The following is a 26,314-nucleotide window of genomic DNA, read 5'->3' as shown; positions in this document are numbered from 1 at the left end:
TTCCTTGTGGTGCTGATGAGTCACACAAGGAAAATAAGAAAAGAAGAAGTAGAATAATCACAAGGAAGTTCACATTTGTAGTTAATGCATTTGATAAACCACGATGTAAAGGCTAACTTAGCTTCGAACTGACCAAGTTGTCACTCTTTATCGCACACAGCTCACTATCGAAGTTTCCTGAAAACAAAGTGCACATGAACGTAACGCGAGAGTTAAGTAAGACACTCATTCAATCAACTCCGGGTAACCGAAACAACAATTATTTTACATCCAGATTGATTTGGTTTTATTGATTCAAATTTTGGCAGGTTTTTTTAAAAACACTCTTGTGTAAGGTGTGTCAAACTTACCAGACGTTTTGGGGGCTTTTGTGGTAAATCTTAAATTTCCGAGTGTGTACTTTTTTTTATTTTAAGGAATTGCATATGTGCTTCGACTTCAACCACTTTTTTTCCACATGGCATTTGTACTTTACTTCTATACTTTGGTACACAGTGTGTGTACCTCTGGCCCTTGTGATGGTGTTGCTGCCCTTAGGTGGGTCACCGTCTTGATGCTAGACAGTCCAGTCCGAGTGCCCCCCCTACCCCCACCACCACCACGCGGCGCACACGCAGCCCACCGCGCGTAGCGTGCGTCAGTCTTTGTGCATCCCCCGTGGACTGAACACGATGACACGCTGAACAAAGAACGCGGCCGTGATGCGCCAAAAGCGAGATTATTCCACCTTAAATGGCGTCGCGAGCGCCATCTTCGGTCCACCTTAAGCGCACATTGTGGGCAACCGACGCAGAAGTACCGAGCGGGCTTCCGTAGCGGCTCTCCAGCCGGGGAGTCGCACTCCGCCGAAGCAGCTTGAACACAGCAGCGCCACTTGAGGAAAAACAAATACTGTACACGCGTTCTTTGGCCGAAGCCCGCCGAGAGCAGAACATGTCCGGACCCAACAAGTACCAAGAGTGGATACTGGAAACCATCGATTCCCTCCGCTCGCGGAAAGCGCGCCCGGATCTGGAGAGGATTTGTCGAATGGTCCGGAGACGACACGGGTCAGACCCGGACCGAACAAGGGCAGAACTGGAAAAACTGATCCAAGAGCAGACTGTGCTTAAAGTTAGCTACAAGGGCTCCATCTCGTACCGGAACGCGGCCAAGGTGCAGAGGAAAAGCCGAAAGAAGAGTGAAGAGCCTCAGAACAACAACAACGGCGACAGTGCGCTCAGCTTCACCGACCAGGAGGACGACGCGGAGCCCAGCCCGTCTCAGCAGCAGACAGCGACCAGCAAGCAGCAGCAGCAGCACCACTCCCCCACCGACCCGCCGAGCGGAAACGGCAGCATCTGGGGCGAGGGGACGGCGGCGGCGGCGGCCCGCCTCGGAGGGCAGCAGAAAGCAAGTGCATCCACGGGAGCACGGGCGGTCCGTCCCGGCCACGGCGATGCCTCCGGAGATGACACGCACGGCCAAACTTACGCAGGAGACGCCGGCACACGCGAGCCCAAACTTCCAGCCGAGCTGGCAACGGCCACCGGATCCAACTCGAACCTGGGCGACCGGCTGGTGGCTTCGGTCCGCAGCCTGTCCGAGAGAAGCCTCCGGGGGACCACCGCCGCCGCCAACAAAGGCCCCGTGAAGCCGCTGGGGCTCAAGGAGATTTTGGGCTATCTGAGCAGCCAAGAGCGCCTCTCCGAGGAGAAGCTGACCAGGGGCAAAGTCAAAATGGTCATGGAGCGAGAGCTGGCCAGGGGCAGGCTGCGCAGGACCCGCTGCGGGAACATTACTCTTCCTCTCGGGAGGCTGACGACCACCGCGCTGGCGTCCGCCGGGACCCTCGCAAACGTGAAGGTGGGCGACACTAACTTAATATTTGCAACACGTCCGGGCCTGCGCGGCGCGGCGCGGCGCGGCCAAACGCCGTCCGCTGTTTAATTAATGAAAGCTGGTCGAGATCGCGTGCACAATGCGCGCTTCGCTTCCTCGTTCGAACCATTAGTAGATGTCAACAAAAATAACGTGACGTTTCTGCCACTAAATGTAAATGCTTATTTGTCATTCATTATAGTGGGGCGTGTTTATGGGACAGGCGTGCATTTGCGCGCGTTCGCATGTGCATGCGGCAGGTTAAAGCTCACGAGCGGCTGCCGGCGAAGAAGAAAAAAAAAAAATCAAACGCGCGCGCGTGTTGTGAGCGCGTTTCTGCAAGGCTCGTCCACGAGCGAGTTCTTCTTTGGAAGTGAGATTCGGAACGTTTCATTCGGCTCACGGGAACTTTGATCGTCTCGGTGGTTCGGACCTTCACCTTCTGTAATTTGCAAAAACCCAACAGGTCACTCAGAACAATCTTCCCTTTTGCTTCCCGCGACCCCCGGCTTTCCCAAATCCCTGTCGTGGTTCTCATCGTCATCCAGTCCTTTGTACTGTATCACCCTTCATCCCCTCCTCCCTCTCCACTCCCATTCGTGACGTGAGCCCACGTTGGTAAGCCAGTCATTTAGTGATTTGATTTGCACCTGTAATTTGAATATGAGGAGGAAAACAAAACAATCATCAGCCAAGAGTAAAATACACAGCTATTATTAATATTAGCATTGATAAGTAATTACCGCATGTTCGTGTTGCTAGCCATCCCGGGAAGACCACATCTCGGCACTACTACTAATACTGCTGTAGTATGTATTGTATACTGGGGTCCAGACTAGAGTAACATGAATTGGACTCGAGTGAGACACGAGCCTTGAATTTGCTGACTTTAGACTTCAACTTGACAAAATGTCACAAGACGAGCAACTTGAGTTGGACTTGAACAGCAATGACTCACGATTTCACTGTGACTCGACTCTACTGACGGGAAAAGACATGCCACTTTTATCAAAGTCTCGAGAAACAAACACTCGCAGCTCTCTCTTAATAGCTCAACACCACAATGTTTACTTTATTACAGGAATTACAGAGGGATGCGACCATAAAGTTGATGTCCTCAACAGATATCGCTCAGGTGAAAGTGCCCCGGCGTTCAAAAGCTTTCATGGAGGTTATTCTTTTAACATTTAAGCCCTGTTGGGAACGCGAAAGTAGCAGAACTGACCAGGCTGACTTTTAAAACACTACTACCGTTTTATTACAAAATCAAAAATGCAATCTAAATCAATCATAAATACGGCACTTTTGTAAGGTACATATTCCAGAAAGTGCTGGTAATATACAGAGAAACAATAATGACAATTACCATAAGAGTCGGACATTAACTATTACAGGAAAAAAAAAGAACAACCCACATTGCTTTGTGAGAATCCCGTGGTTTGATGTCATGCATGAGTTATTAGAATTCCCACAGAGTTTCGGGAGAGGACACACCCCGCTGCAACATGATTGACTCGTGCATCTCGGCAAGGGTAGGCTACGCAGATGTAACGAGATGACCATTCTAAACATGTATCATATTTATAGAAACAGATGGTTAGAGGTTGGGTTAGCGTTAGTATATTCTATCTGTCTATCTATCTATCTATCTATCTATCTATCTATCTATCTATCTATCTATCTATCTATCTATCTATCTATCTATCTATCTATCTATCTATCTATCTATCTATCTATCTATCTATCTATCTATCTATCTATCTATCTATCTATCTATCTATCTATCTATCTATCTATCTATCTATCTATCTATCTATCTATCTATCTATCTATCTATCTATCGGTATTTGCTGTACTGTGTTGCCATGTCAACAGCTCTAAGTTGCTGATTTAAGGGTGCTTCAACTACACTAATATTTAAGTTACTGGTTCATGTTGATGACATAATTCTGTAACTTGTGTGGTTACTGAGAGTAGCTAAAAAGCCCCCCCCCCCAACTTAGTTACTTTTGAAATCAAGTAATCAGTAAAGTGCCAAGTTACTTTTGAACTCAAGTAATCAAAAAGTATCTAAGTTACTTTTTCAAGGTAACCTTGGTAACAGTGCTGGCTTAAAAGACTATTGCACAGTGCACATTGCTGAAGTTGCTCGCAACTTTATTTCACAATAAACTGGGACAACGTTCATATAAGTGTCTCAGTTACACAAACCTAACTCAACCTTGTGTCTCATCAACTGATAGGAAAAGGAATCAACGTTTTAGAGAGCATTTCTTTCCATTTGTTACGCTTTTTCATACCATTTCGTTTCACTTACGTCTCCACATATGAAGTTACCTTTTGTACCAAAATGCTGAGTTCCAATGCATACCCTTCAAAATAAAAGGGCCCACGCTTAAAACAAGGAGCCAAGTTAAAACTTGTGCACATTAACCATTTGATGTGATTAAAATAATCCAAAATAACTATTTTAACAGTGCTACATTTAATTCATTTATAGTTGAAACATTAATTAATGAATATTAGGTCAAATGGGTTAGTTACACACACATTGCCTTTTGTTTCAGAGGTTAGACATTGATACTGGTTGTTATAAAGAGCCTCAAGTTAAATGTTCATTTTAGTCTAGCATGCAGGCTGTTAAGAAAATATATGTTCCTTATTTGGACAACTTATTTGAACTAGGGTTGTGTCATGAGCGGGGCTGGAGCACTGCCATGAGGGGCGTGGCTTGGTCACCTCTCTGGGCGGTGCCACCTATGGCACTCGTCACAGCTGTTGCACATTGGGCATGTTAATTAACCATGTATTTATGTTGGAGTTTATGTCACGGACATTTGCCAGTTTATTGAGATTGCACTGTGTTACCATGTGCGGACACTACTTCTGCAATAAAACCCACTGGAATATGCCTTGGTCTCGGAGTCCTGCATTTGGGTCCTTCCTTCGATGCCACGTGACAGGGTTGGGAACCAGAAACTGATGCGACTCGATATCCATTCACAAAGGCGAGAGCAATGGCTCGGTAACAGTCTGTGTTATTGATATAAAATCCGCCAGGTATTCTTCAATAGATTGGTGCCTATCCCATCTATCTTTGGCTGGGAGGCGAGGTACACCCTGAACTGGTTGCCAGCCAATCGCAGTAAAAGTTTTTTTTCAAGTGCCAGAAAGCAACAATGCTCAGGATGAAGTGGTGTTTTATTTGAAAATAAGGTGTGACAAATGTCATTTTATAGAATTGGGTTAAGGCAAGCCAAGATTCTTTAAGATCAGTACATGAGCAAATGTTAACTATCACATTTTTTCTGCGCCGAATCGAATCAAGAATCGGCAGCCTCCCTGAGTGAATCGCATCATATTGAATTGTTCTGCCCATTAAGATATGTCCATGTCCCATAATCCTCATAAGGGTCAGGGGAGTGCCAGAGCCTATCCCAGCTAAATATTGCACAAAAGGCGGACTACACCCTGAACCGCTCGGGTTGTTTTTGTTTTTTAATCAAACAGCTAACAGTATATCTTGATATATATTGTGAATTGGGTTCATGCCAAAGATTTCCAACCCAAATTTAAACCACAAAAACCTCTTTGACGCAGCATCCTGAAAGAATCAGAATTGAGAATCGTTATGTACGGCAATCAAAATAAGGAACCGGAATCCCTCAAATTCCAATAATGTCCAACCCTTAATCTGATGTTTCACCTTCCCAGAGCAGTAGACTTCATAGAGCCTCTGACAGGAAGAAACCTGTCTTTGGCTGAATATGCGCAAGGTTGCGTGTGAGTGGAAATGCTCGACTTTTCGGGTTAATCCAAAGTGCGGCTATTGCTAGAAGACGCGGAAATGATACATTTAAGTGGACAGCAGAATGGATACAGAGGGGGAAAACCTGTAGCTGTGCACTTTATTGACTTGAGCATAGAGGAGCATACAGCCTTAAATAAACAACCCAGGCAGTGGCCATCAGGTGGGAATGCCACTTCCTCATTCATCATGGACCCAGTTCTACCAGTACCGTATAGCATGCAACTCGCCATCAAATTATGCCCACAACTCAAAAACATAGATTTTCTCTTAAGTGCAATGTATTTGATGTTATTTGGGCCAACGTCTCTGGCATCTGGCCCTGCGTGTGTTGCGTTGAGAGGCAGTGGTGAACCGCACAGGACAGCGAAGGTCCTGCAGGTGAAGAACAGGAGGGAGAAATAAAATCATCCCTCTGTTGCTGCTGAAGGCTGCACCCCGCCACAGAATCCCCTCCCCTCCCACTTGTCCTCACGACGTGTCCCTTCGTCGATTTAGTGGCCTGCTGAATTTCAACAGAAACAAAGGGGCACAATGACTCTCTCCGGTCCGTGAAAGTACGTCCTTTGTATCACCCCTCTGATTATTTCCTCTGAGTATTTGATTGACAGGTGGTGGTGGGATTTTCAGAAGCTCAAAGAATGTCTCAATTCTTGACCGTTTTCCAGGATGATTTCACATCATTTGCAATTTTTTTTTATATCGGTTCATCATTGTCTGGCTTATATAGCAGGTTTATATGGCTGTGAAAGAATGTAATGAATACAAAAAAAAATGTAAAACATGAGTAAAATTGCCCATTGACAGCTGGGATAGCCGCCAGCACTCTCCGCGACCCTTGTGAGGATAAGCGGCTAAGAAAATGGATGGATGGATGGATATGCCTTTATTCTTTCATTGTACTTGGTGTCACAAAATAAAATGCAAAAACAAACATTCTACATACATATTTTAACTTTTTTAGGGCAAACCACAGCACAGCAAAATGTAAATTAAAATATGTAAAAACAAAAATTAAAAAAAAATTCTGCATTTAGATAACCTAATCGTGAAGTTTGGCATTGAGACATCAAGTGTGTTAGCTTTGAGGAACTGATCCAGTTTCTTCTGCCGGAAATTATTTGCCGTCTCTTGTTTTAAGAGAAGGTTCTGACAGTGCTACATTGTGTGACTGTTGGATTAGAAACACCACAACCTTCATTAATGCCCGGCTCAAATCGTTATTCTTCTCATTTGGTACCTGTGCAGGTTGTTCGCGCAGCCAGCCTGATAAGAGATTTTTCCTGCAGACTTTACACTCTTTTTATACTGTCAATGTCAAGGTGAGCGCTATTGAAGGCAAGGAAGGCAAGACAAAAACATAAAGGACCCAAGTGCGGGAAACCAGGGAGGCAAGGCAGGAGCCCATGAATCTCAAAATATGATATTTAATGTAAATAAAAAAAAAAAGGCACACTAAACAGAGTCCAACAACAGATAAGGAAAGGAACACAGAAAAACCTAAAACTTGAAACAAAACATAACGGACAATGCTATTACGATCGGGACAATAGCATGGGCACGGACAGACTGAGACCGGTGTGATGGTCTGAGTGCTCCCGGGGCTGAAATGTCTCCTTGTGATTAATGCGCATGTGTGTATATTTTGTAAACTTCCAGCCAGTCTGAAACGTCTCCACCCATGCTTCAACATGTGCCAATCGACAACTTGTCGCAGAGCCTTCATGTTTGCTATGGACGTCTCAGAAAGACCAACACAGCGAATGTACATATATATGTATATCTTTTTTATCAACTTTTGTTTTAAGGTTAGGGTTAGGCTTAGGTTATAATGTATGTTCGCTTCCCCTATGTAGAAGAAGGGGAACTACGAGACCGGGTGATTTCCCAGTAAGCGTCTGCTACGTTTCCCCGATTTTCCCTGTTAGTAACGCTTGCGCGTTCATCACAAGGAGACTTTTCAGCACGGGAGAGTGCTCAGACCACCACACTGGAAGAAACGATGATACTGACATGCACAAACAATTTACTGACAAGAACCGAAAGAAACCAGGGCGATAGATAGACAGATTGACGAGACGACGGGGAACACCTGGACAAGACACGAGTGACTGAAGAGGGCTGTTTGGTCAACACAAGGGAGGAGGGTAAACGCGAACACGAGGGATGGAATACATGCAATACAGGAAATATGAAACAAAACCAACCCAACCAAAACATAGTCAACTTGAATATGTCCAGATTTTACTCCTTTTCCTTCAATCACTCATTTTTCTAACTACTGTACTTCTTAACAGCACATTAGTGTTTTGTCTTGTGGCTCCTTGCTGTGTTTCTCATCTCATCCTCATCTGTCTGCTGTCGTGTGTGCAGAGAGAGAGAGAGAGAGCGAGAGACAGATGATCACACATATTGACCAATCAGTGAACTATGAAGTGGAATGCAGCCCTATGGGGGCACAAACCAGTGCAATCTGTAGGCCGGTCCCAAGCCCGGATAAATGCAGAGGGTTGCGTCAGGAAGGGCATCCGGCGTAAAAACTGTGCCAAACAAATATGAGCGTTCATCTAAAGAATCCCATACCGGATCGGTCGTGGCCCGGGTTAATAACGCCCGCCCCCGGTACTGCTAACCTGCAGGGCGTTGGTGGAAATTCAGCTACTGTGGGTCGAAGACAAAGAAGAGGAGGAAACCGGATCCAGCGTCAGAAGAAAAAGAGGAATGCACAGAGCCTACAACTGAGTGTAGGGACTTTGAATGTTGGGACTATGACAGGAAAAGCACAGGAGTTGGTTGACATGATGATTAGGAGAAAGGTTGATATTCTGTGCATCCAAGAGAGCAGGTGGAAAGGTAGTAAGGCTAGAAGTTTGGGAGCAGGGTTTAAATTATTCTACCACGGAGTAGATGGGAAGAGAAATGGAGTAGGGGTTATTTTAAAGGAAGAGCTGGCTAAGAATGTCTTGGAGGTGAAAAGAGTATCAGATCGAGTGATGAGACTAAAATTTGAAATTGAGGGTGTTATGTATAATGTGGTTAGCGGCTATGCACCACAGGTAGGATGTGACCTAGAGTTGAAAGAGAAATTCTGGAAGGAACTAGATGAAGTAGTTCTGAGCATCCCAGACAGGGAGAGAGTTGTGATTGGTGCAGATTGTAATGGACATATTGGTAAAGGAAACAGGGGCGATGAAGAAGTGATGGGTAAGTACGGCATCCAGGAAAGGAACTATGAAGGGCAGATGGTGGTGGACTTTGCAAAAAGGATGGAGATGGCTGTAGTGAACACTTATTTCCAGAAGAGGGAGGAACATATAATGACCTACAAGAGCGGAGGTAGAACCACGCAGGTAGATTATATTTTGTGCAGACGATGTAATCTGAAGGAGGTTACTGACTGTAAAGTAGTGGTAGGGGAGAGTGTAGCTCGACAGCATAGGATGGTAGTATGTAGGATGATTCTGGTGGTGGGTAGGAAGATTAAGAAGACAAAGGTAGAGCGGAGAACCATGTGGTGGAAGCTGAGAAAGGAAGAATGTTGTGCGGCCTTCCGGAAAGAGGTGAGACAGGCTCTCGATGGACAACCGAAGCTCCCGGAAGATTGGACGACGACAGCCAAGGTGATCAGAGAGACAGGCAGGAGAGTACTTGGTGTGTCATCTGGTAGGAAAGGGGAGAAGGAGACTTGGTGGTGGAACCCCAAAATACAGGGAGTCATACAAGGAAAGAGATTAGCGAAGAAGAAGTGGGATACTGAGAGGACTGAGAGAGGCGAAAGGAGTACATCGAGATGCGACGTAGGGCAAAGGTAGAGGTGGCAAAGGCTAAACAAGAGGCATATGAAGACATGTACACCAGGTTGGACACGAAAGAAGGAGAAAAGGATCTCTACAGGTTGGCCAGACAGAGGGATAGAGATGGGAAGGATGTGCAGAAGGTTAGGGTGATTAAGGATAGAGATGGAAATGTGTTGACTGGTGCCGGTAGTGTGCTAAATAGATGGAAAGAATACTTTGAGAAGTTGATGAATGAAGAAAATGAGAGAGAAGGAAGAGTTGAAGAGGCAAGTATGAAGGACCAGGAAGTGGCAATGATTACTAAGGGGGTCAGAAAGGCACTACAAAGGATGAAAAATGGAAAGGTAGTTGGTCCTGATGACATACCGGTAGAGGTATGGAAGCAATTAGGATAAATGACTGTGGAGTTTTTGACCAACTTATTCAACAGAATACTAGCGGGCGAAAAGATGCTTGAAGAATGGAAGAAAAGTGTTCTCATTCCAATTTTTAAGAACAAAGGGGATGTTCAGAGCTGAGGGAACTTTAGAGGAATAAAGTTGATGAGCCACACAATGAAGTTATGGGAAAGAGTAGTGGAGGCTAGACTCAGGACAGAAGTAAGTATCTGCGAGCAACAGTATGGTTTCATGCCTAGAAAGAGTACCACAGATGCATTATTTGCCTTGAGGATGCTCGTGGAAAAGTACAGAGAAGGTCAGAAGGAGCTACATTGTGGCTTTGTGGATCTAGAGAAAGCCTATGACAGAGTACCAAGAGAGGAACTGTGGTACTGCATGCGTAAGTCTGGTGTGGCAGAGAAGTATGTTAAAATAGTACAGGACATGTATGATGGCAGCAGAACAATGGTGAGGTGTGCCTTAGGTGTGACAGAGGAATTTAAGGTGGAGGTGGGACTGCATCAGGGATCAGCTCTGAGCCCCTTCCTGTTTGCAGTGGTAATGGATAGGCTGACAGATGAGGTTAGACTGGAATCCCCTTGGACCATGATGTTCGCAGATGATATTGTCATATGCAGTGAAAGCAGGGAGCATGCAGAGGAACAATTGGAAAGATGGAGACATGCACTGGAAAGGAGAGGAATGAAGATTAGCCGAAGTAAAACAGAATATATGTGCGTGAATGAGAAAAGTAGAGGGGGAAGAGTGAGGCTACAGGGAGAAGAGATAGCGAGGGTGGACGACTTCAAATACTTGGGGTCAACAATACAGAGCAATGGAGAGTGTGGTCAGGAAGTGAAGAAACGGGTACAAGCAGGTTGGAACAGCTGGCGAAAGGTGTCTGGTGTGTTATGTGACAGAAGAGTGTCTGCTAGGATGAAGGGCAAAGTTTACAAAACAGTGGGGAGGCCGGCCATGATGTACGGATTAGAGACGGTGGCACTGAAGAAACAACAGGAAGCTGAACTGGAGGTGGCAGAAATGAAGATGTTGAGGTTCTCGCTCGGAGTGACCAGGTTGGATAGGATTAGAAATGAGCTCATTAGAGGGACAGCCAAAGCTGGATGTTTTGGAGACAAGGTTCGAGAGAGCAGACTTCGATGGTTTGGACATGTTCAGAGGCGAGAGAGTGAGTATATTGGTAGAAGGATGCTGAGGATGGAGCTGCCAGGCAAAAAAGCGAGAGGAAGACCAAAGAGAACGTTAATGGATGTGGTGAGGGAGGACATGAGGGCAGTTGGGGTTAGAGAGGAAGATGCAGGAGATAGGCTAAGATGGCAAAAGATGACACGCTGTGGCGACCCCTAACGGGACAAGCCGAAAGGAAAAGAAGAAGTGAACTATGAAGTGGCATGGTGGCACAACTGGTTCCCCCAGTGCCTGCGTGGATTATCTCCGGGAACTCTGCTTTCCCCCCAAATCCCAAAAACATGCATTAATTGGACACTTTAAATTGCCCCTAGGTGTGATTGTGAGTCTGACTGTTGTCTGTCTCAATGTGTCCTGCGATTGGCTGGCAACCAGCTCAGGGTGTACCCCGCCTCCTCCCCGATAGCAACTGGGATAGGCTCCAGCAGTCCTGTGACCCTTGTGAGAATAAGGGGCTCAGGAAATGGATGGATGGATGGATGGATGGATGGATGGATGGATGGATGGATGGATGGATGGATGGATGGATGGATGGATGGATGAACAATGAAAGTGGCTCCCAATCATGAACCAGATGTCATTGTTGGCTTCATAGATTTGGATCTTAGAGCCAGTTTGTTCCTGATTTCTCACATCGCTAACTGCAGGTGACTTGGAGCCTATCTCAGCTGACTTTAGGTGGGAGAACTGGTAGTTAGTCAATAGTGGGGCTTGGAAAGATAAACAATCGAAGGAGAGTTTATAGCAGGGGTCACTTGCAGATGTCTCAAATTCTTTTTGTTACTATTCTCTATACAATCACACATTGTGTAAATTTGGAAATGACAATTTTTAAAAAAATGGTATTGTTCAAAGATCAGTATTGTTGCCTGAGAACAAACCACGCCATTTGCAGCATACGTTAGTAGGTGCTATGCCGGTGAGATGAAATAATTTGATTATATTTGTTATGTCTGAAATGTGTGCCACTACGTAACTGGTACCCCTTCACATTAATCAGTATCTTAGAAGTAGGCCACAATGAACCTTTGCGACCTGTCAATCACTCGTACCATAATAGCCAATCAGATAGCCGCGTTGTCTTAACCCCTGGCGTGACGCGCCCCTGCCGCCATATTGCCCCACATGCAATGCTGGTTGTCAGTTGTGTGTGCTTGGAAAAGTTAATGTTACGAAGAAAATGGTCCTCAGATGCGCTTGGGGAAGGTGCAATTCTGATGAAAGATATCCGGCTAGGTTACAAGGGGCCCGCGTAATTCATCTTCCAAACCCTAAAACACTGTTGACGAAGTGTCTACAATGGATAAAAGCTGGCAAAAGACCGCACGTACAACTAAACAATATGTGAACAATATCAACAAAAACAATGTTGTATGTTCGAAGGTAAGTGAGGGAGAGGTACCTTCTCCGAGTTTGATTGAATTATTATCAGTGCTTTATACATTGCAGGAGAACAACTTTCACTTTGTTAGTGTTTCACAGACCTGCTGTTTTATGCCGCAGAGTCGTGTTCGTAATACGTAAATGCGCGATGTCATGCACGAGAAATGTCTATTTGCATATTTGTATCACATCAGACTTTTAAGAGAGAGCACTGGGTTCGATTCTGAGCTAGGTCAAACTTTTTCATCTGGTGACTACGGTACTGACTGAGTTAATCACCATTGTTTTAATGCACTTGTAGAAAATCAAACCTAACTCACTCTCATGAGCAAAGCTTGGGCTCTGCCAAGAGGCGCGTGGCCACACCACTGCTCTGGGCGGTGACACCTGTCACCGCTCACAGCTGTTTCACATTGGGTCTGTAATTAGACAGGCAGTTAAATTTGAGTTTTTGTCACTGGCATTTGCCAGTTCATTGTCTTGTGTTAGTGAGTTGGATTCACTGCCTGTGGGATTCTCTGCATCGACGCGTAAGTTAGACTAACCCTAGTCACAGCGATTCTGTGCCTTTTAGTTTAATCCTGTCCCATTGAATTAGATAGTTTGCTTCAGAGTCATCGAACCCTTGCTGTATGTCTTTTGGATCCCACCGAGCCTAGTGTTTCTGTGCCTCTGCTTTGTTGGACTGCTACTCCATGTATGACCCAATTTCCGGAAGAAACTACATTGAACATTATGCCTCTGCCTCAAAGTCCTGCATTTGGGTCCGTCCCCACACCGGAGGTTTGTGACACTCACTGATAAAGACTACAATGATATTACTCATGATCTTCCCAAGTAAAAAGTACTCACCCTGCTTTACATGCGCAGTACGATTCCACTATTTTATCCTGTTGGATTTCAATATGAAGTTTGTGAGGCATCAAACTTTCTTGCATCAATCGCCAACATTTCGCTGTCACTCTGACATTGCGTTCTGCTCCATCCAAAATCTAAATTGCGTGTACATATCCTTGCGTGAAATAGTTGAGACCTCTCTTGGACAAGTCTGATACATTTGGCAAAAAACATACCGCAATATTATCTGGAGTACGCGGTAGAGAATCGACTTCAAACCTGTTCTGTTCAGTCGCCATTTTGGTGTGCAGTATAGCTTGTGGGACATGGCAACTGTAGCTAAGGGGGTGGAGCTTGAGATCGCCAGTCGGAAAGGTCCATTTCAAAAAGTTGATGAGCCCTGATTTAGAATTTTCAATTTGTGTTACATGAATGTTTTTGGAATGTGGAGGAGGCAGGAGTACCCAAAGAAAGCTCACGCAAGAGAAGCAAACGTCACACAGGAATACCAGAGCTGAGATTCGACCCCCGGACCTCCAAACTGTGAAACAGACATGCTGCCACTTTTTCACTGTACTGCCTGGACCAAATAATCATAAACATAAATAAATAAATAAAAGAAGTACAGTATATTAAATAGTCTCAAAACTATTGGAACAGCAAGCTCAATTCATTTGGCCCTGTTGGATCACTAAATCATGTTTCAGCTCAAAAGATGAATATGAGACAAAAGTTCAGAATAACAGTACAGCTTTTATTTAAAGGTATTCCCATCTAGATGTGTGAAACAGCTCAGGACAGAGTACTTTTTGTTTGAAGCCACCCACTTTTCACGTGAGCAAAAGTACGAGACATCAACTATTAAATTCATCTATAGTGAATATCATTGTATATTTGGTGCATAACCATTACTTACAAAAACTGCATCAAGCCTGCGACTCATTGACTTTGCCAGACTGTTGCATTCTGCATTTGTGTGGGAGAAAACCAAACCATTTTGAAGCTACTGATGGAGAAGAGGGGAAATCGATCACAGCTGTTGCACAAACACTGGACATTGCCAATACAACAATGTGGAATCTCCTGAAAAAGAAAAACTACCGGTGTACTGAGCAAAAGACCTTGAAGGGGTCAAGCAGTGGTATCAACAGCAGTTGATGACAAAAACATTGTGACAGCTGTGACGAAACACCCAAAGACAACAATGACATCACCCGCCGAATTCCACAGGTCAGCGCTGAAAGTATCACAATCCACTGTTTGAACGAGATTCCAAGAGAAGAAATATACAAGCCATATCACGAGATGCAAACCACTCATCAAAAAAATCTAAAGGCAAGATTGGGTTTTGCAAAGAAGTACAAAGATGAGCCACAGATGTTTTGTAAGACAGATGGGACCACGATTAACCTCTGCCAAAGTGATGGAAAAGTTAGAGAGAAAAGATGTGCTGATAATCCTTTACCCAATAGAGCATGCCTTTTACCTCCTGAAGAGGAAACTGAAGGTAAAAACCCCAGAAACAATCAAGACCTCAAAGAGACTGCAGTCATTGCCTGAAAAAGCCTTTCAAATGAAGAATCCAACAGTCTGGTGAAGTCACTCAGTTGCATCTTGACACAGTTATTGCAAGTAAGGGTTATGCCAATAATACTACTCGCTTGAAAATTGGATGGTTACAAAAAATAAGTTGTGTTTCATCCCGAGTTGTTTCAAACATCTAGCTGTAAAGACCACGGAATAAAAGCTGGAATTCTGAACATTTCTCTCACATTATATATATATATATACCATAAATCATATATATGTTAAATCACCATAAATCATTGGCAATGTTCTTCAAAAGCACCAATTCTAAACAAACCATCTAATTTTTTTAGACATCTAAACTGCACAAAATATTGTACGTCACTCCTGCACTTGTCGTCTCTTCAGCAGAGCGAGCCAATGGAAGAAGCCGGTGAAGAAGATGGTGTGTGTGAGGACAGTGAGGAAGAGGAGGGTCCCAGGAGTTCTAATGAGGCAGGAGGTCCATCCCTAGTCTCCATGACAACCACAGCAGCACTGGTCAGGAAAGCCCGTGAAGACCGCAACAACCACAAAGCGTCGGAAGATGAGGAGAACCTCTGTCGTCGGCATCGCCACAAAAGTGTGTTTTTTCAGAGTGCAAGAGCAATTCTTTTATCATTTAGTGAAGGATATCTTCTCACATTTTTCGGATGTTGAATGCCCTGGCCATTAAACACACTGTGCTGTACTCCTGAACAATCTCGTGAGATCTGATATAAAAGCTGTATAACAAACGCTGCCTTTACAAGGGTAAGAATGTTCTGTTTTGATTGAAACTATCAGGGAGGTACTCGTTTCAAACTATATTTCGTATTGGGATACACATACACTGGTGTACTGTACCGCATCACATGGAGAATTGTTTCTATTGCAGCTATTTCTGTGGCCAAAGTTAGTAAAGTATTAAATACACCTCTGAGTATGATTCAGTGCACTTTTACACAAATGCAAATACATTCTATGAACACGTCAAGACAATGTCAATCAAACATGAGCGTTATCACATCTTTTGATATGTGTAATGCGTCTCATTAGATTGTGCGGGTGTTTCTAATACTGTGCCCGGTGAATAATATCATATCTATGTAATAGTGGCAAATGTTTATTTAATAATCCATCATTACATGTGCGAATGCCTTCTCAGTCATGGATCCACACAGTAGGACTGGGTGTCCACCTCCTTTGGGTGCGTCGCCTTCTCTGTGCATCACAGCAAATGTGGGGAAAAAAACTACTACACGTGATCAGCCACCTATGGAGATGCAGGTAAACCACTTTGGTTAAAAACCATAAATATAAAATTGAAAAAAAATACATCTTAAATATAGTCATTAGATTACAATCTTTTTCTACTGGGTAACTGTGAATGTAAGTGTGAATGATTGTCTCTCTCAATTTGAGCTCTTTGAGGGTCTGGCAACCAGTCCAAGGTGTAGTCTGCCTTTTCCCCGAAGTCAGCTGAGAGAGGTTGCAGCCCAACACGACCCTGGACATGCATCCATTTTCTGCTGGAGCCTTTCCCAGCTATCATCGGGCAGGAGGCGGGGTACACCCTGAACTGGTTGCCAGCCAATCGCAGGACACATGGAGACAAACAGCCACACTCACAATCATACCTAGGGGCAATTTAGAGTGTCCAATTGATGTTGCATGTTTTTGAGATGTGGGAGGAAACCGGAGTGCCCGGAGAAAACCCACGCGGGCACGGGGAGAACATGCAAACGATGAGGGCTATGGAAAATATATTTATATATTCAGAGATGTTAAATGTTGAAAGGGGTCAAACTGGCCCCAGAAATAATAGGGGGGGGGGGTCTATTAAAACATTACAGGAGGTGAAAGAAAATACTCATCAGTATTATGTTCCGTATATACTGCAGGCACAAAATATATTGACCTTTTACGCACACACAAAAACTCATGTACATTAAAAAAAATTCACGACAAAAAAATTGTGTGTAAGGTAAATGTAACTGTAAGTGTAACTACGTTACACTAGTGCAAACCTGAATATACAAAATGTATCACAAAACAGCTCACATCTTAATCAATGTAGCGTGTTTACTAGTCTTGTGGGCTGCTTCCTTTCTTTGAAGAGCTAACTCTCTTTTTAAGGTGTAACTTCGCCAAGGTTTTCGTGCCGTGTCTAAGTGTGAACTAAATGTTATTAATTCATGCCAATATTGAAAAACACTTCTTCACACACAGAGTCAGATCCAGCACACCCAGTCACGCTTTGATGGTGAGTTCCTCTCTCCTCAGAATGTGTGTGAGTTTCATGCGCATTGCAGCAACAAGTTCTTTCTTTTTTGGGCAGGTGTTGAATGTAAGACAGAAGTAGGCATGTCGTCATGCCTCCTCACGCCTACGGCCTCCCCAAGAGATAGTGGCCTGTCTGAAGAACACGGGATGAACGGCGGCGTCACTAATGGGGGGTGAGTTCAGTCATTTCTTAACCGTCCATCTGTTTTTGTTTTTGTCGTGAGAGAGAGGGACACAGAGAGAGAGAGAGAGAGAGAGAGAGAGAGAGAGAGAGAGAGAGAGAGAGAGAGAGAGAGAGAGAGAGATGCACTGCAGTCTGATGTGCTTGCCTTTTCTGTGCATAACAGCTTCTTTTCATCATTTGGTGCAAAAGATGGGTTTGTGTATTAGTTTTGACAGAAACATTGAGCATTTATTGAGCGTAATTATGCATCAGAATTCAAATCGGGAGTTAGAATCAGGAGTCATGAATGTGCTAGGACATGATGACGCCGATGATGGAGCCGCTGCATGACCGTCCGGCAACTTTGCCGTGGCAACAAACGCATTTCTTTCTCCATTACTGCCCGGCATCCACATTTAACAGAATGTAAGGAATGAGAGGGGGCCCACAAGAACCTGACGGGCTGGGAAGGAGTGTACAGCCAACCGTGATTGAGAAGAATCTAGTACCCCTTTGATCCACCAGGATTCAGAAGCCCTGTCCCCACATGGCCAAAAGTGTACGTGTGCAGTGTGAGATCACTTCCCAAACCTCTCTACTGTTGTGCATAAATACACTTACCCGTGACTCCAAATTGTTTTTTTTTTCAGCTAATGTGTACATTTTCAGATACAATTGCTGCATAATAATTTGATTTACCCATGCAGAGTCCACAACATCTTGAAATTAAAATGTTGCCATGTAACCAGAGAGGTGTTGAGGTGACTCCAGATTGGACACGTACCTGTCACATCACAGCCCGTGATGGACACCGTGAAAGACCTTGAGAATACTCAGCACTGAATATGGATTAGAAAGTCTCACAGCACACTATATTTCAGACAAACAAAGATGCTGTAGTGCATTATAGTTCCTTATAAGCAAAGTCAGAACTGTCCGTTGCAACAGTGTCAAATTTCTTTATTTCCAAGCCACCGGAAAAGGGCGCCAGACTACTTCTTGTTCAGTTGTTGATCACCCAGCATCAAATGTCGGCAAGCTTGTGCCGGGCCACCTTCCTCCCTGCGCCGCAGCAGGCGCCACACAAACCAGGTGCAATGTTTAAGCACTTTAAAATATGATTATGTAGAAAATACTGTGCATATTGTAGTGCCTCCGTGTTAAACAAGAATTTGCCTTTGTGATGGCGTGTCACATGATGAGTCTGCGTGCGATTGTCTGGACTTGAGCAGTGGATGATAGCAGCTCCCATTTGTGTGCTCATTAAATTTCAATTTTACCTCCAGGCCTCTATTAAATGGCTGACAAGTGCATCAGTGACTGTGACTTTTATCACCCACATGAGAGTGTATCACAGCACTAACACAAATGTTTCAATTTTTAGGTTTGTAAAAATGGAAGGGGGCAGGAGGACTCCTGTGGACTGGACCGTATCCGACGTGGTGACTTATTTTACCTTAGCTGGTTTCCCTGAGCAGGCCGCTGCCTTCGGCTCACAGGTGAGGAGGCGCTTCCCTTTTTTTTTTTTTTTCCTTTTTCTTTTTACCACCAGGGGTCACCGCAGACCCGCTTAGCAGCTGCACTTGACTTTGCTCTCTTTAGGAAATCGACGGGAGGTCTCTTCTCCTCATGCAGCGGAATGATGTTTTGACTGGTCTGGCAATCAGGCTAGGCCCCGCCCTCAAGATCTATGAGCGTCACGTGAAGGTTTTGCAAAAAGCACACTTTGACGATGACGAATGCACTTGAAACACAGACAGGCTCAAACTCATATTACAAACCCGCCCCTCCCCCCAATAAACGTACGCACTTAACTTCCTTGATTAAAAAAAAAAAAAAAGAAACATTTTATATCAGTCAGTGCACAAACAATCAATGTCTCTTTAGTTACTGAGAGACTTTAAAAAAATAACTCATTAAAAAAAAAAACATTTCTTTGCCAAACTGTTTGTTTTGGTTTGTGTCCAGCCATCCATTTTTCTATCGTGCTTGTCCACAAACAAACATCACACTAACATTCTTTGGTGGGAATTAAATGATACAACACAGTAATACTCATTGTTAATTTACTTCTTCTCTGGCAGTACATATAAGACAGCATTATCTTTTTTTTAAGCAGAATGTTCTTGCACATGATCCTCTCCAAGTGTACCTAGTACTGTGGTTGGTGCTCGATGCTATGTATCTTGAAGAAATCTGGTACTGTAGAGTTCTCAGCAAAATGCAACAACATACAGTAATTTTTCCCTCACGCAGACAATTTCTTTCATCTATAACATCCAAGATTTACCAGCTAAGTCAACCGGACTATAACATGTTGAGTGTAAGTATGTAAAAATATTCAGGCTTCTTTGGCAAGAATTTGTAAATCACAAAATAAATGATACAATTGAAAAAAATACGTTCAAGTACAATAATTCAGCTGCTCTCATTGGGCAGCCTTTAAATCGAGCTCACATGCAGAAAACATTACAGCTTCTACAGTTTTACAGCACACGAATGCATATTTTGTAACTCAAATCTATATATTTGTTTTATGAATGTTGTACTCGACAAGCATTACTACCTCTTTCTTTTGTCTCATTCCGCCTTTCAACCTTCTCTTCAATGTCCAAGAGCACATTTTCACTTCCCGTTGAGATATTTGAAGATCCTTTTATATACAGTTCTGTATGCCCGTAAGTGTTAAAACATCTTTGATTCTTACGTGCTGCATAAAATCAAATTCTGTCATACCTGCTGTTTTTTTGCCAACCTTTCATAATAAAACTGTGAATAAAAGAACTCACTCGTGTGCCTCTCTTGTGTACGTTCATGCTCTACTCCGCCATGTTGAGAGCAGTGTAAGTACTACAATAACTGTGCTCATATTTGATACTTCAGGCCTGTGCTTGTCGATAGTTCTGTATACAACTAAGAAGTTAATATTATTTGTAACAACACCACACTTTTGGTGAATAGGACAAACTCATGATGCTCGGATTTTTTTTCCTATACATTGCAGTAGGTCTTTGGTTCTAAATACAAGCAGGGTATCCGTTAAATACTCTCAGGTCTGCCTTTATTATTGACTAGAATTCTAACAAGCAGCGAGCAGAGTAATGATGTAGCTTCATCGCAAACACGGCTTTAAGGTTAAGTAAGTCAAAGTATCGCACAGACCTTTTTGTGTTTGTGCCTCAGTTGTCATCCACAAGAGGACGACCCGCAGGACGTGCTGTCACCATCACCAGAATACACACTGAATGAATCATCAAAGTATTACAGACGCGACAGGCAACAGGTGGACAGTTCGCTGCTATATATTCTGGTTTCTATCTATGCAATGGAACGTTTTAGTCACTTCTCTGCATCTGTCTCTGTCTGACGACCAGCCTGTCTGGATCACATCACGGAAGCTTGCTCCAGGGTTATTGGTCTGTTGGGCAGCTTACAAACCCGACCATGCCAAGCAATGTGGCCCAATGCAACTGAAGTTGACAATTGTGGGGGTGGGGGTGGGCGGAGTCAACAACTAACCCACAAGCACACACACGCACATGGTCATATTTATCACTACATCACCTTCTACAACATTCAAGAAACGCTTGGGAACTGAGGACACTAATTGTTGAAGCTTTGTAGGTGGGATTCGTTCCCATTTTTGCTTCATGTACAGCTTCAATTGACCCCTCCGTGGATATTGCGCAATCCGCGTCACTGACCAATCAGAGGCCAGAGATCTGCATAGACCAAAGCCCGTTTTTGCTCCCACCATTTTCTCAGAAAACATTGCATGGTCCAGTATAGGTTTAGTTAGCGTTTTATCGCGTATTTGGGTTATTTAACAAAAAATATGGTTAAGAGGTGTAGTCACGGACTTTGTAATAGTGACGACAGGTATCCTGAAAGGCTAGTTTGGTGGAGTTCGATTCGTACCCTTTCCAAAACCGAAGACCCAGTACGAAAAATGCCTTCGATGGATCAAACTTTGTATTGTATTGTATTTGTATTGTATGTATTGTATTGTATTTGCCATTTTTACTGTTTGTCTTACGTCAGCGCACGTGGCGTGACGTCACTTCAGGGGGCGTGGTTAAGTGCCCTGTACGGAGGGGTCAATTGTTTAACTGTCCGAGGACTCCATCGTCGTATTTTACACTTCATAATGCACAACACTTTTTTAATGGGAGAGAGGTCTAGACTGCAGGCAGGGCAGTCTAGTACCTGCACTCTTTTACTACAAAGCCACACTGTCATAACGTGCAGAATGTGGTTTGGCATTTTCTTGCTCAAATAAGCAAAGCCATCCATGAAAAACATTTTGCTTGAATGGGAGCATATCTTTCTCCAAAACCTCTATGTACTTCTCAGCATTAATGGTGCGTTCACAAATGTGTTTGTTACCCATTCCATTGGCACGAACACAGATCTATCACTGATGCTGACTTGAACTTTGCGTACATAACACTCTGGATGGTTGTGGATTGCCACAATTTCCGAAAATAATTCAAAATGTGGACTCGTCGGACCACAGAACACTTTTCCACTTTGCATCAGAGCAACTTAGATGAGCTCAGGCCCAGAGAAGCTGGCGGCCTTTCTGGCTGTTGTTGGTTTTTGCTTTGCATGGCAGAGTTTTAAGTTGAACTTACAGATATAGTGACAAACTGTATTTTCCGACATTGGTTTTCTTAAGTGTTCGTGGTGATAACTTTTACACATTGTTGTTGGTTTTTGATGCAGGGCATTCAATGTTGGTTTTTGGCCTTGCAGCTTCCATGCAGTCATTTCTCCAGGTTCGCTGAACCTCTTGATATTTACTGTATATGATGAAATCCTTGAGTTCCTTGCAATTGTATATTGACTGACTTTGTCCTTCAACTGTTCGACTATGTTCTCACACACTTGTTCACAAAGAGGTGAACCTCGCCCCATCTTTGCTTGTGAACGACTGAGCAATTCAATGAAGCTCCTTTTATGTCATGGGACCCGTGTATTGTCAATTAGCCTGCTCACTTGTGTGATGTTCCAAAAAGGTATTTAATGAGCATTCCTCAATTCCTTTTTTTTTCCACGTGTCCCACCTTTTTTGGAACGTGTTGCAAGCATAAAATTCTAAGTGAATGATTGTTGACTAAAAACAATAAATTTTATCAGTTTATGTTCTGAGGAACTGGGTTCAATCCCAGCCCTCCCTGTGTGGCGTTTGCACGTTCTCCCGTCCCTGCGTGAGTTTTCTCCGGGCAGTCCGGTTTCCTCCCACATCGCAAAAACATGCATTAATTGGAGACTCTAAATTGCGATCCTTGTGAGGAAAAGTGGCTCAGAAAATGGATGAATGGATAAAATACAGGACTTCCAGTCAACTACTCAATACAGATTGTATGTGCTTGATACAGAACGAGGCAATGGGATTTAATAAATACGTTCCCCAAAGGGCAGTAGTGTGTTTTGTAAATGTGAGCTTTTTTTTTTTTTCGAGGGAGGCGTCACACTATAATCGTATTAATTTGTTTCTGTCTGTAGAGTGGGATTTAAATTTGAATTATAATTATGATGGTATGCAACTTCAATCTCACATTTTGCGTTCTTAAAACATCTCTACAGATGGTGATAGCTTCAGTAAACGATAATACCGTTATGCGCGAAAAGGTTTAAACAACTAATTTCACAGATTCTAAGCAGCATTCTGATTGCCTGTCCACCTCGGGCATGGAATGCACATATATTGGATCAATTTCATTTATTAGTGTTGAGCAAGTTGACCAACAAATCTGAAATAAAATGAACTTTTTAACTTCGCTGACGCCTTCGAGAACTTTGAGAAGGCGCGAGAGCTCGACCCGGAACAAGTGTCTTTTGTTTTTAAGAGGACGACATTTCTGACGTACCGTGCACTTTTGATCTGTTTATTTCCGGTAGAAGCGGAAGTGGATCCAAGGGGCTTGTGTAGGTGACCGAATGATAGCCAGCTGAAGCATTTTCAAAATATTATCCACTGTAAAGAAGACCGAACCATACGAAGTAAAGTGCAGACTATATCAAGAATACCATGGGCGCTCACCTGGTCAGGCGGTATATTACCGAGACTGACACCGAACCGGATCCGGCGAAGAAATTCGAGTTCGATCCCCATTTTGGGTTTCCTGAGAGGAAAGAGCGAGGTTAGTAAGGAGGAACGTGGGTGACCTTTTTTTGCTTCTGATGTGGCTTTTTTAATTATTTGCTGCCGTCTGAAATTAGCACAGCTATCATAGCAATGCACGGACGTAATCTCGCGATAGTTGATCAGATCGGCGTGTGCCTCTTGGAGCCGTTTCTGTCCATCATTTTTCATCTACCGTATGTATTCTTTTTCCAATCTTTCGTAGCGAGAGGGAGGTGGACACATTTATTATAAACAGTCCGAACTAAAGTAATATCTGTATAATTGAATTAGAATGTGCAGTTTACTCATTTAAACATTGGTATGATGTCTTTATTTGGCTCGAAAAATGCAATGGAGTCAGTATGGTGGGCCAGTTGTTCACGTTTGCTTCCCATCTCTAAGGTTGTGGATTTGAATATCTCTCATGTATACCAGCTTCGTCCCGCATTCCCAAAACATACACGTCAGGTTCGTCGAAGACTCAATGGCTCAAAGAAATTGTTTCGTTGAAAAAAAAAATGTAACCATAAATCAACAATAAACGTAAGGTACACATTCCACGAAGTACTGGTAACCTACACAGAAACAACAATCAACGTAAAGATTCTTCTTTCTTCCTTGAGTCCTTTTTTTCTTTGCCTGTTACTCGTTTGAAATATTTTTGTGTAGGGCCCCCTGGTGTTCTTGCTTAGATGCCACATCTGGGTAAAATTGTTATGACCAAAAGACGACAGATAAGAAAACCCACGCAAACAAGCAAGAACTGAAAGCGGCTGCAATAAAGTCCTGGAACAGCATTTCGAAATGAAGAATGCAACAGTCGGAAGCCAGTGGTTGGCAGCCTTGATGCAGTTATTGCAAATAAGGAAGGACGTTGTTTTGATGATTAAAATGGCTCAACTCGGACCTCAAAGTGTAATGGGCTTGCAACTTTAATCGGGATTTGAGGGTAAAGACCTGAGACTGACTTGTGATGTGCAATTTGTCCCCACTTGGACCTTGAGTAATTAGTATGTAAATAGTTACTGCGAATAGTAAATAAATGGTTAATATACATGTTGTTTTCTTAACCAGCATTATAGACCTGAGGTAGTACATTTTTAAACTCCCAGCCAAACCACATCCTTGCTCAGCATTACATTTAGCCGCTGACTTTTAGTGTTGGGAAAATTATTTTGGAAATCTTAGTTACCCTGTTAAAAATGTAATAGCAGAATAACTGTTTCAGTTACTTTGTGAACATAAAGAAATCAAATGTCACTCATTTTCATTCCTTTTCTTAATTTTGAATGAATGGTTCGACAGGGCCCTTGGATTTTTTTCAATAATATCAAACGTTTAATTCTGTAAATACTCCCCCGACACTCCTCGCACATTACTACGATATCACCTAGGACTGATATTCTCGTCCCTGTTGCAGAGATGATTGCGACCCAGGAGCAGATGAATCTGGCCCTGCTGCCTCTGGAGCAGAGGGACTATTGTGCTCATCACCTCCTCAAGCTCATGAAGTGCAAAAGGGACAACTGGCCCAACTTCCTTGCGTGCAAACATGAGAGGCATGACTGGGACTACTGTGAACACCAGGAGTAAGTGTTTCCCCATTAAGGACATTTTAAGTACTTGCATTGGCTTTGCCCAACGTTTATGTAACAGCGCTGATCGATTTGAATTTGACTTGAATTTTATCCTTGAGCTTTGTATTGAGTATTTCATGTATTTGTTTTTGTCTCTAGCTACGTGATGCGGATGAAGGAGTACGAGAGGGAGAGGAGGCTGCAGCTGAGGAAGAAGAGACTTGAGGCCAAGGCTGAAGCTGCGTAATAAAGCACGTCTGTTCTTTCACGTCTGTATATAACTTACACTGTTCACATTAAACAGTGCCGCTTAATCACATCACAGTCTTTGCCCTTTTGTTTTTTTTTTTTTTTAATGGCAAGCATTTGGGATTTAACATTGCCAATTGCGTTACAGTGCTCCCTTAAATGTTTTGGCGAATGAGGGACTGGATTACTTGCGAGCTAGCATAGTAGCCATGAGAATACTCTGTAAACAATTATAGTTTTGTTCACTCTCTGGCTAGTGGACATCGTGGCTAGCAATGTGCTTTTGGATTTAGGTCATACTCACTGGAAATGGTGTTTTCAGGAGCCATTTAAAAGAAAATGAATTGTTGGAGCCACTGATGGTGTAGTGCAGGGGTCGAAAACATTTTAGGCTGAGAGAGCCATAAACGGCAAATATTTTAAAATGTAATTCCAAAAGAGCCATACAATATTTTTTAAAAGTAAATACAAGTGTATTGGTGCATTTTATGTAAGACCAACACTTTAAGATTACAATAAGTCTCTAAATGCATTTAAAAAAAAAACAATGATGTTGCTAACCATTGATGACAAAGTAATGCTGCTTTTTTGCTGATGACTTTGTCGTCTATTTCTTACGCTATCAAATTCAACTTTATGCAGCCTTTGAGACTTTCCTGTGTTATTTGTGAACGTAAGTTGGTTTGAATATTTTTTTTAAATGTGAGAGACTTTTCATATGCATAGGTAGAACCAAACATTGTCAATACAACAATACTCACATGCCACACTGCGATTGACCAGAACTGCCTCGCGATCGTCCATTGAGCCCCCCTGGTGTATACATTATGTTGTTATGAGGGCTCTGTGAGCCATACGCCTGACTTGGTGCAGACTGTGCGTCGATTCCTGCTCGGTGATGGTGTCGAAATGTTACCTGTGACTGGTGACCATTTCATCAAGTTAGCTGGGATCGGCTCCAGCGCTCTCGCGACCCTTGAGAGTATAAGCGACGTGGAAAACAGATGGATGGGTTTTAAATTGTTCTGTATCTTTATAGAAGTGAGTCCTAACTTTGTAACGATAGGAAAATGCAGGTCCTAGGGGAACA

At 43.4% G+C, this 26,314-nt stretch overlaps 2 protein-coding genes across 4 annotated transcripts; both read left to right on the top strand.

Moving 5' to 3' along the window:
• Window positions 1-253: 253 nt before the first annotated feature.
• samd1b (sterile alpha motif domain containing 1b) lies at window positions 254-20,589 on the top strand. Of its 3 annotated transcripts, XR_009796548.1 has the most exons (8): window positions 254-1,845; window positions 15,210-15,423; window positions 15,988-16,109; window positions 17,052-17,085; window positions 17,161-17,278; window positions 18,653-18,767; window positions 18,871-20,111; window positions 20,452-20,589. XR_009796548.1 is itself a non-coding variant. In XM_061830937.1 (7 exons), exons 1-7 carry the CDS (start codon window positions 934-936, stop codon window positions 19,015-19,017), a joined length of 1,659 nt encoding a protein of 552 aa, XP_061686921.1. In that variant the 5' UTR covers window positions 254-933; the 3' UTR covers window positions 19,018-20,435. The 3 variants fall into 3 exon arrangements, 2 of the variants coding, with proteins under 2 accessions (XP_061686921.1, XP_061686920.1); XM_061830937.1 differs by lacking the exon at window positions 20,452-20,589 and having other exon boundaries at window positions 15,213-15,423; window positions 18,871-20,435; XM_061830936.1 differs by lacking the exon at window positions 20,452-20,589 and having other exon boundaries at window positions 18,871-20,435.
• A 2,555-nt stretch (window positions 20,590-23,144) lies between these two features.
• On the top strand, window positions 23,145-25,294 carry ndufb7 (NADH:ubiquinone oxidoreductase subunit B7). The gene is made up of 3 exons (XM_061830012.1): window positions 23,145-23,414; window positions 24,819-24,987; window positions 25,135-25,294. The coding sequence occupies exons 1-3, from the start codon at window positions 23,303-23,305 to the stop codon at window positions 25,220-25,222; spliced, it is 369 nt and encodes a 122-aa protein (XP_061685996.1). The 5' UTR covers window positions 23,145-23,302; the 3' UTR covers window positions 25,223-25,294.
• The last annotated feature ends 1,020 nt before the right edge of the window (window positions 25,295-26,314 follow it).

Source organism: Syngnathoides biaculeatus, chromosome 9 (genome assembly GCF_019802595.1).
Source record: "Syngnathoides biaculeatus isolate LvHL_M chromosome 9, ASM1980259v1, whole genome shotgun sequence".
Classification (NCBI taxonomy): Eukaryota; Metazoa; Chordata; class Actinopteri; order Syngnathiformes; family Syngnathidae; genus Syngnathoides; species Syngnathoides biaculeatus.
This window is presented reverse-complemented; position numbering and strand designations above follow the sequence as displayed.

What these genes read in the sequence shown, in the direction of transcription:
- samd1b (XM_061830936.1), top strand. Translation starts at nt 934, where the DNA reads ATGTCCGGACCCAACAAGTACCAAGAGTGGATACTGGAAACCATCGAT. An exon ending in GGCGGCGTCACTAATGGGGG is followed by an intron (nt 17,279 to 18,652) that starts GTGAGTTCAGTC and finishes TTCAATTTTTAG; the next exon opens with GTTTGTAAAAATGGAAGGGG. An exon ending in CCGCTGCCTTCGGCTCACAG is followed by an intron (nt 18,768 to 18,870) that starts GTGAGGAGGCGC and finishes TGCTCTCTTTAG; the next exon opens with GAAATCGACGGGAGGTCTCT.
- ndufb7 (XM_061830012.1), top strand. Translation starts at nt 23,303, where the DNA reads ATGGGCGCTCACCTGGTCAGGCGGTATATTACCGAGACTGACACCGAA. An exon ending in TCCTGAGAGGAAAGAGCGAG is followed by an intron (nt 23,415 to 24,818) that starts GTTAGTAAGGAG and finishes TCCCTGTTGCAG; the next exon opens with AGATGATTGCGACCCAGGAG. An exon ending in GACTACTGTGAACACCAGGA is followed by an intron (nt 24,988 to 25,134) that starts GTAAGTGTTTCC and finishes TTTTGTCTCTAG; the next exon opens with CTACGTGATGCGGATGAAGG.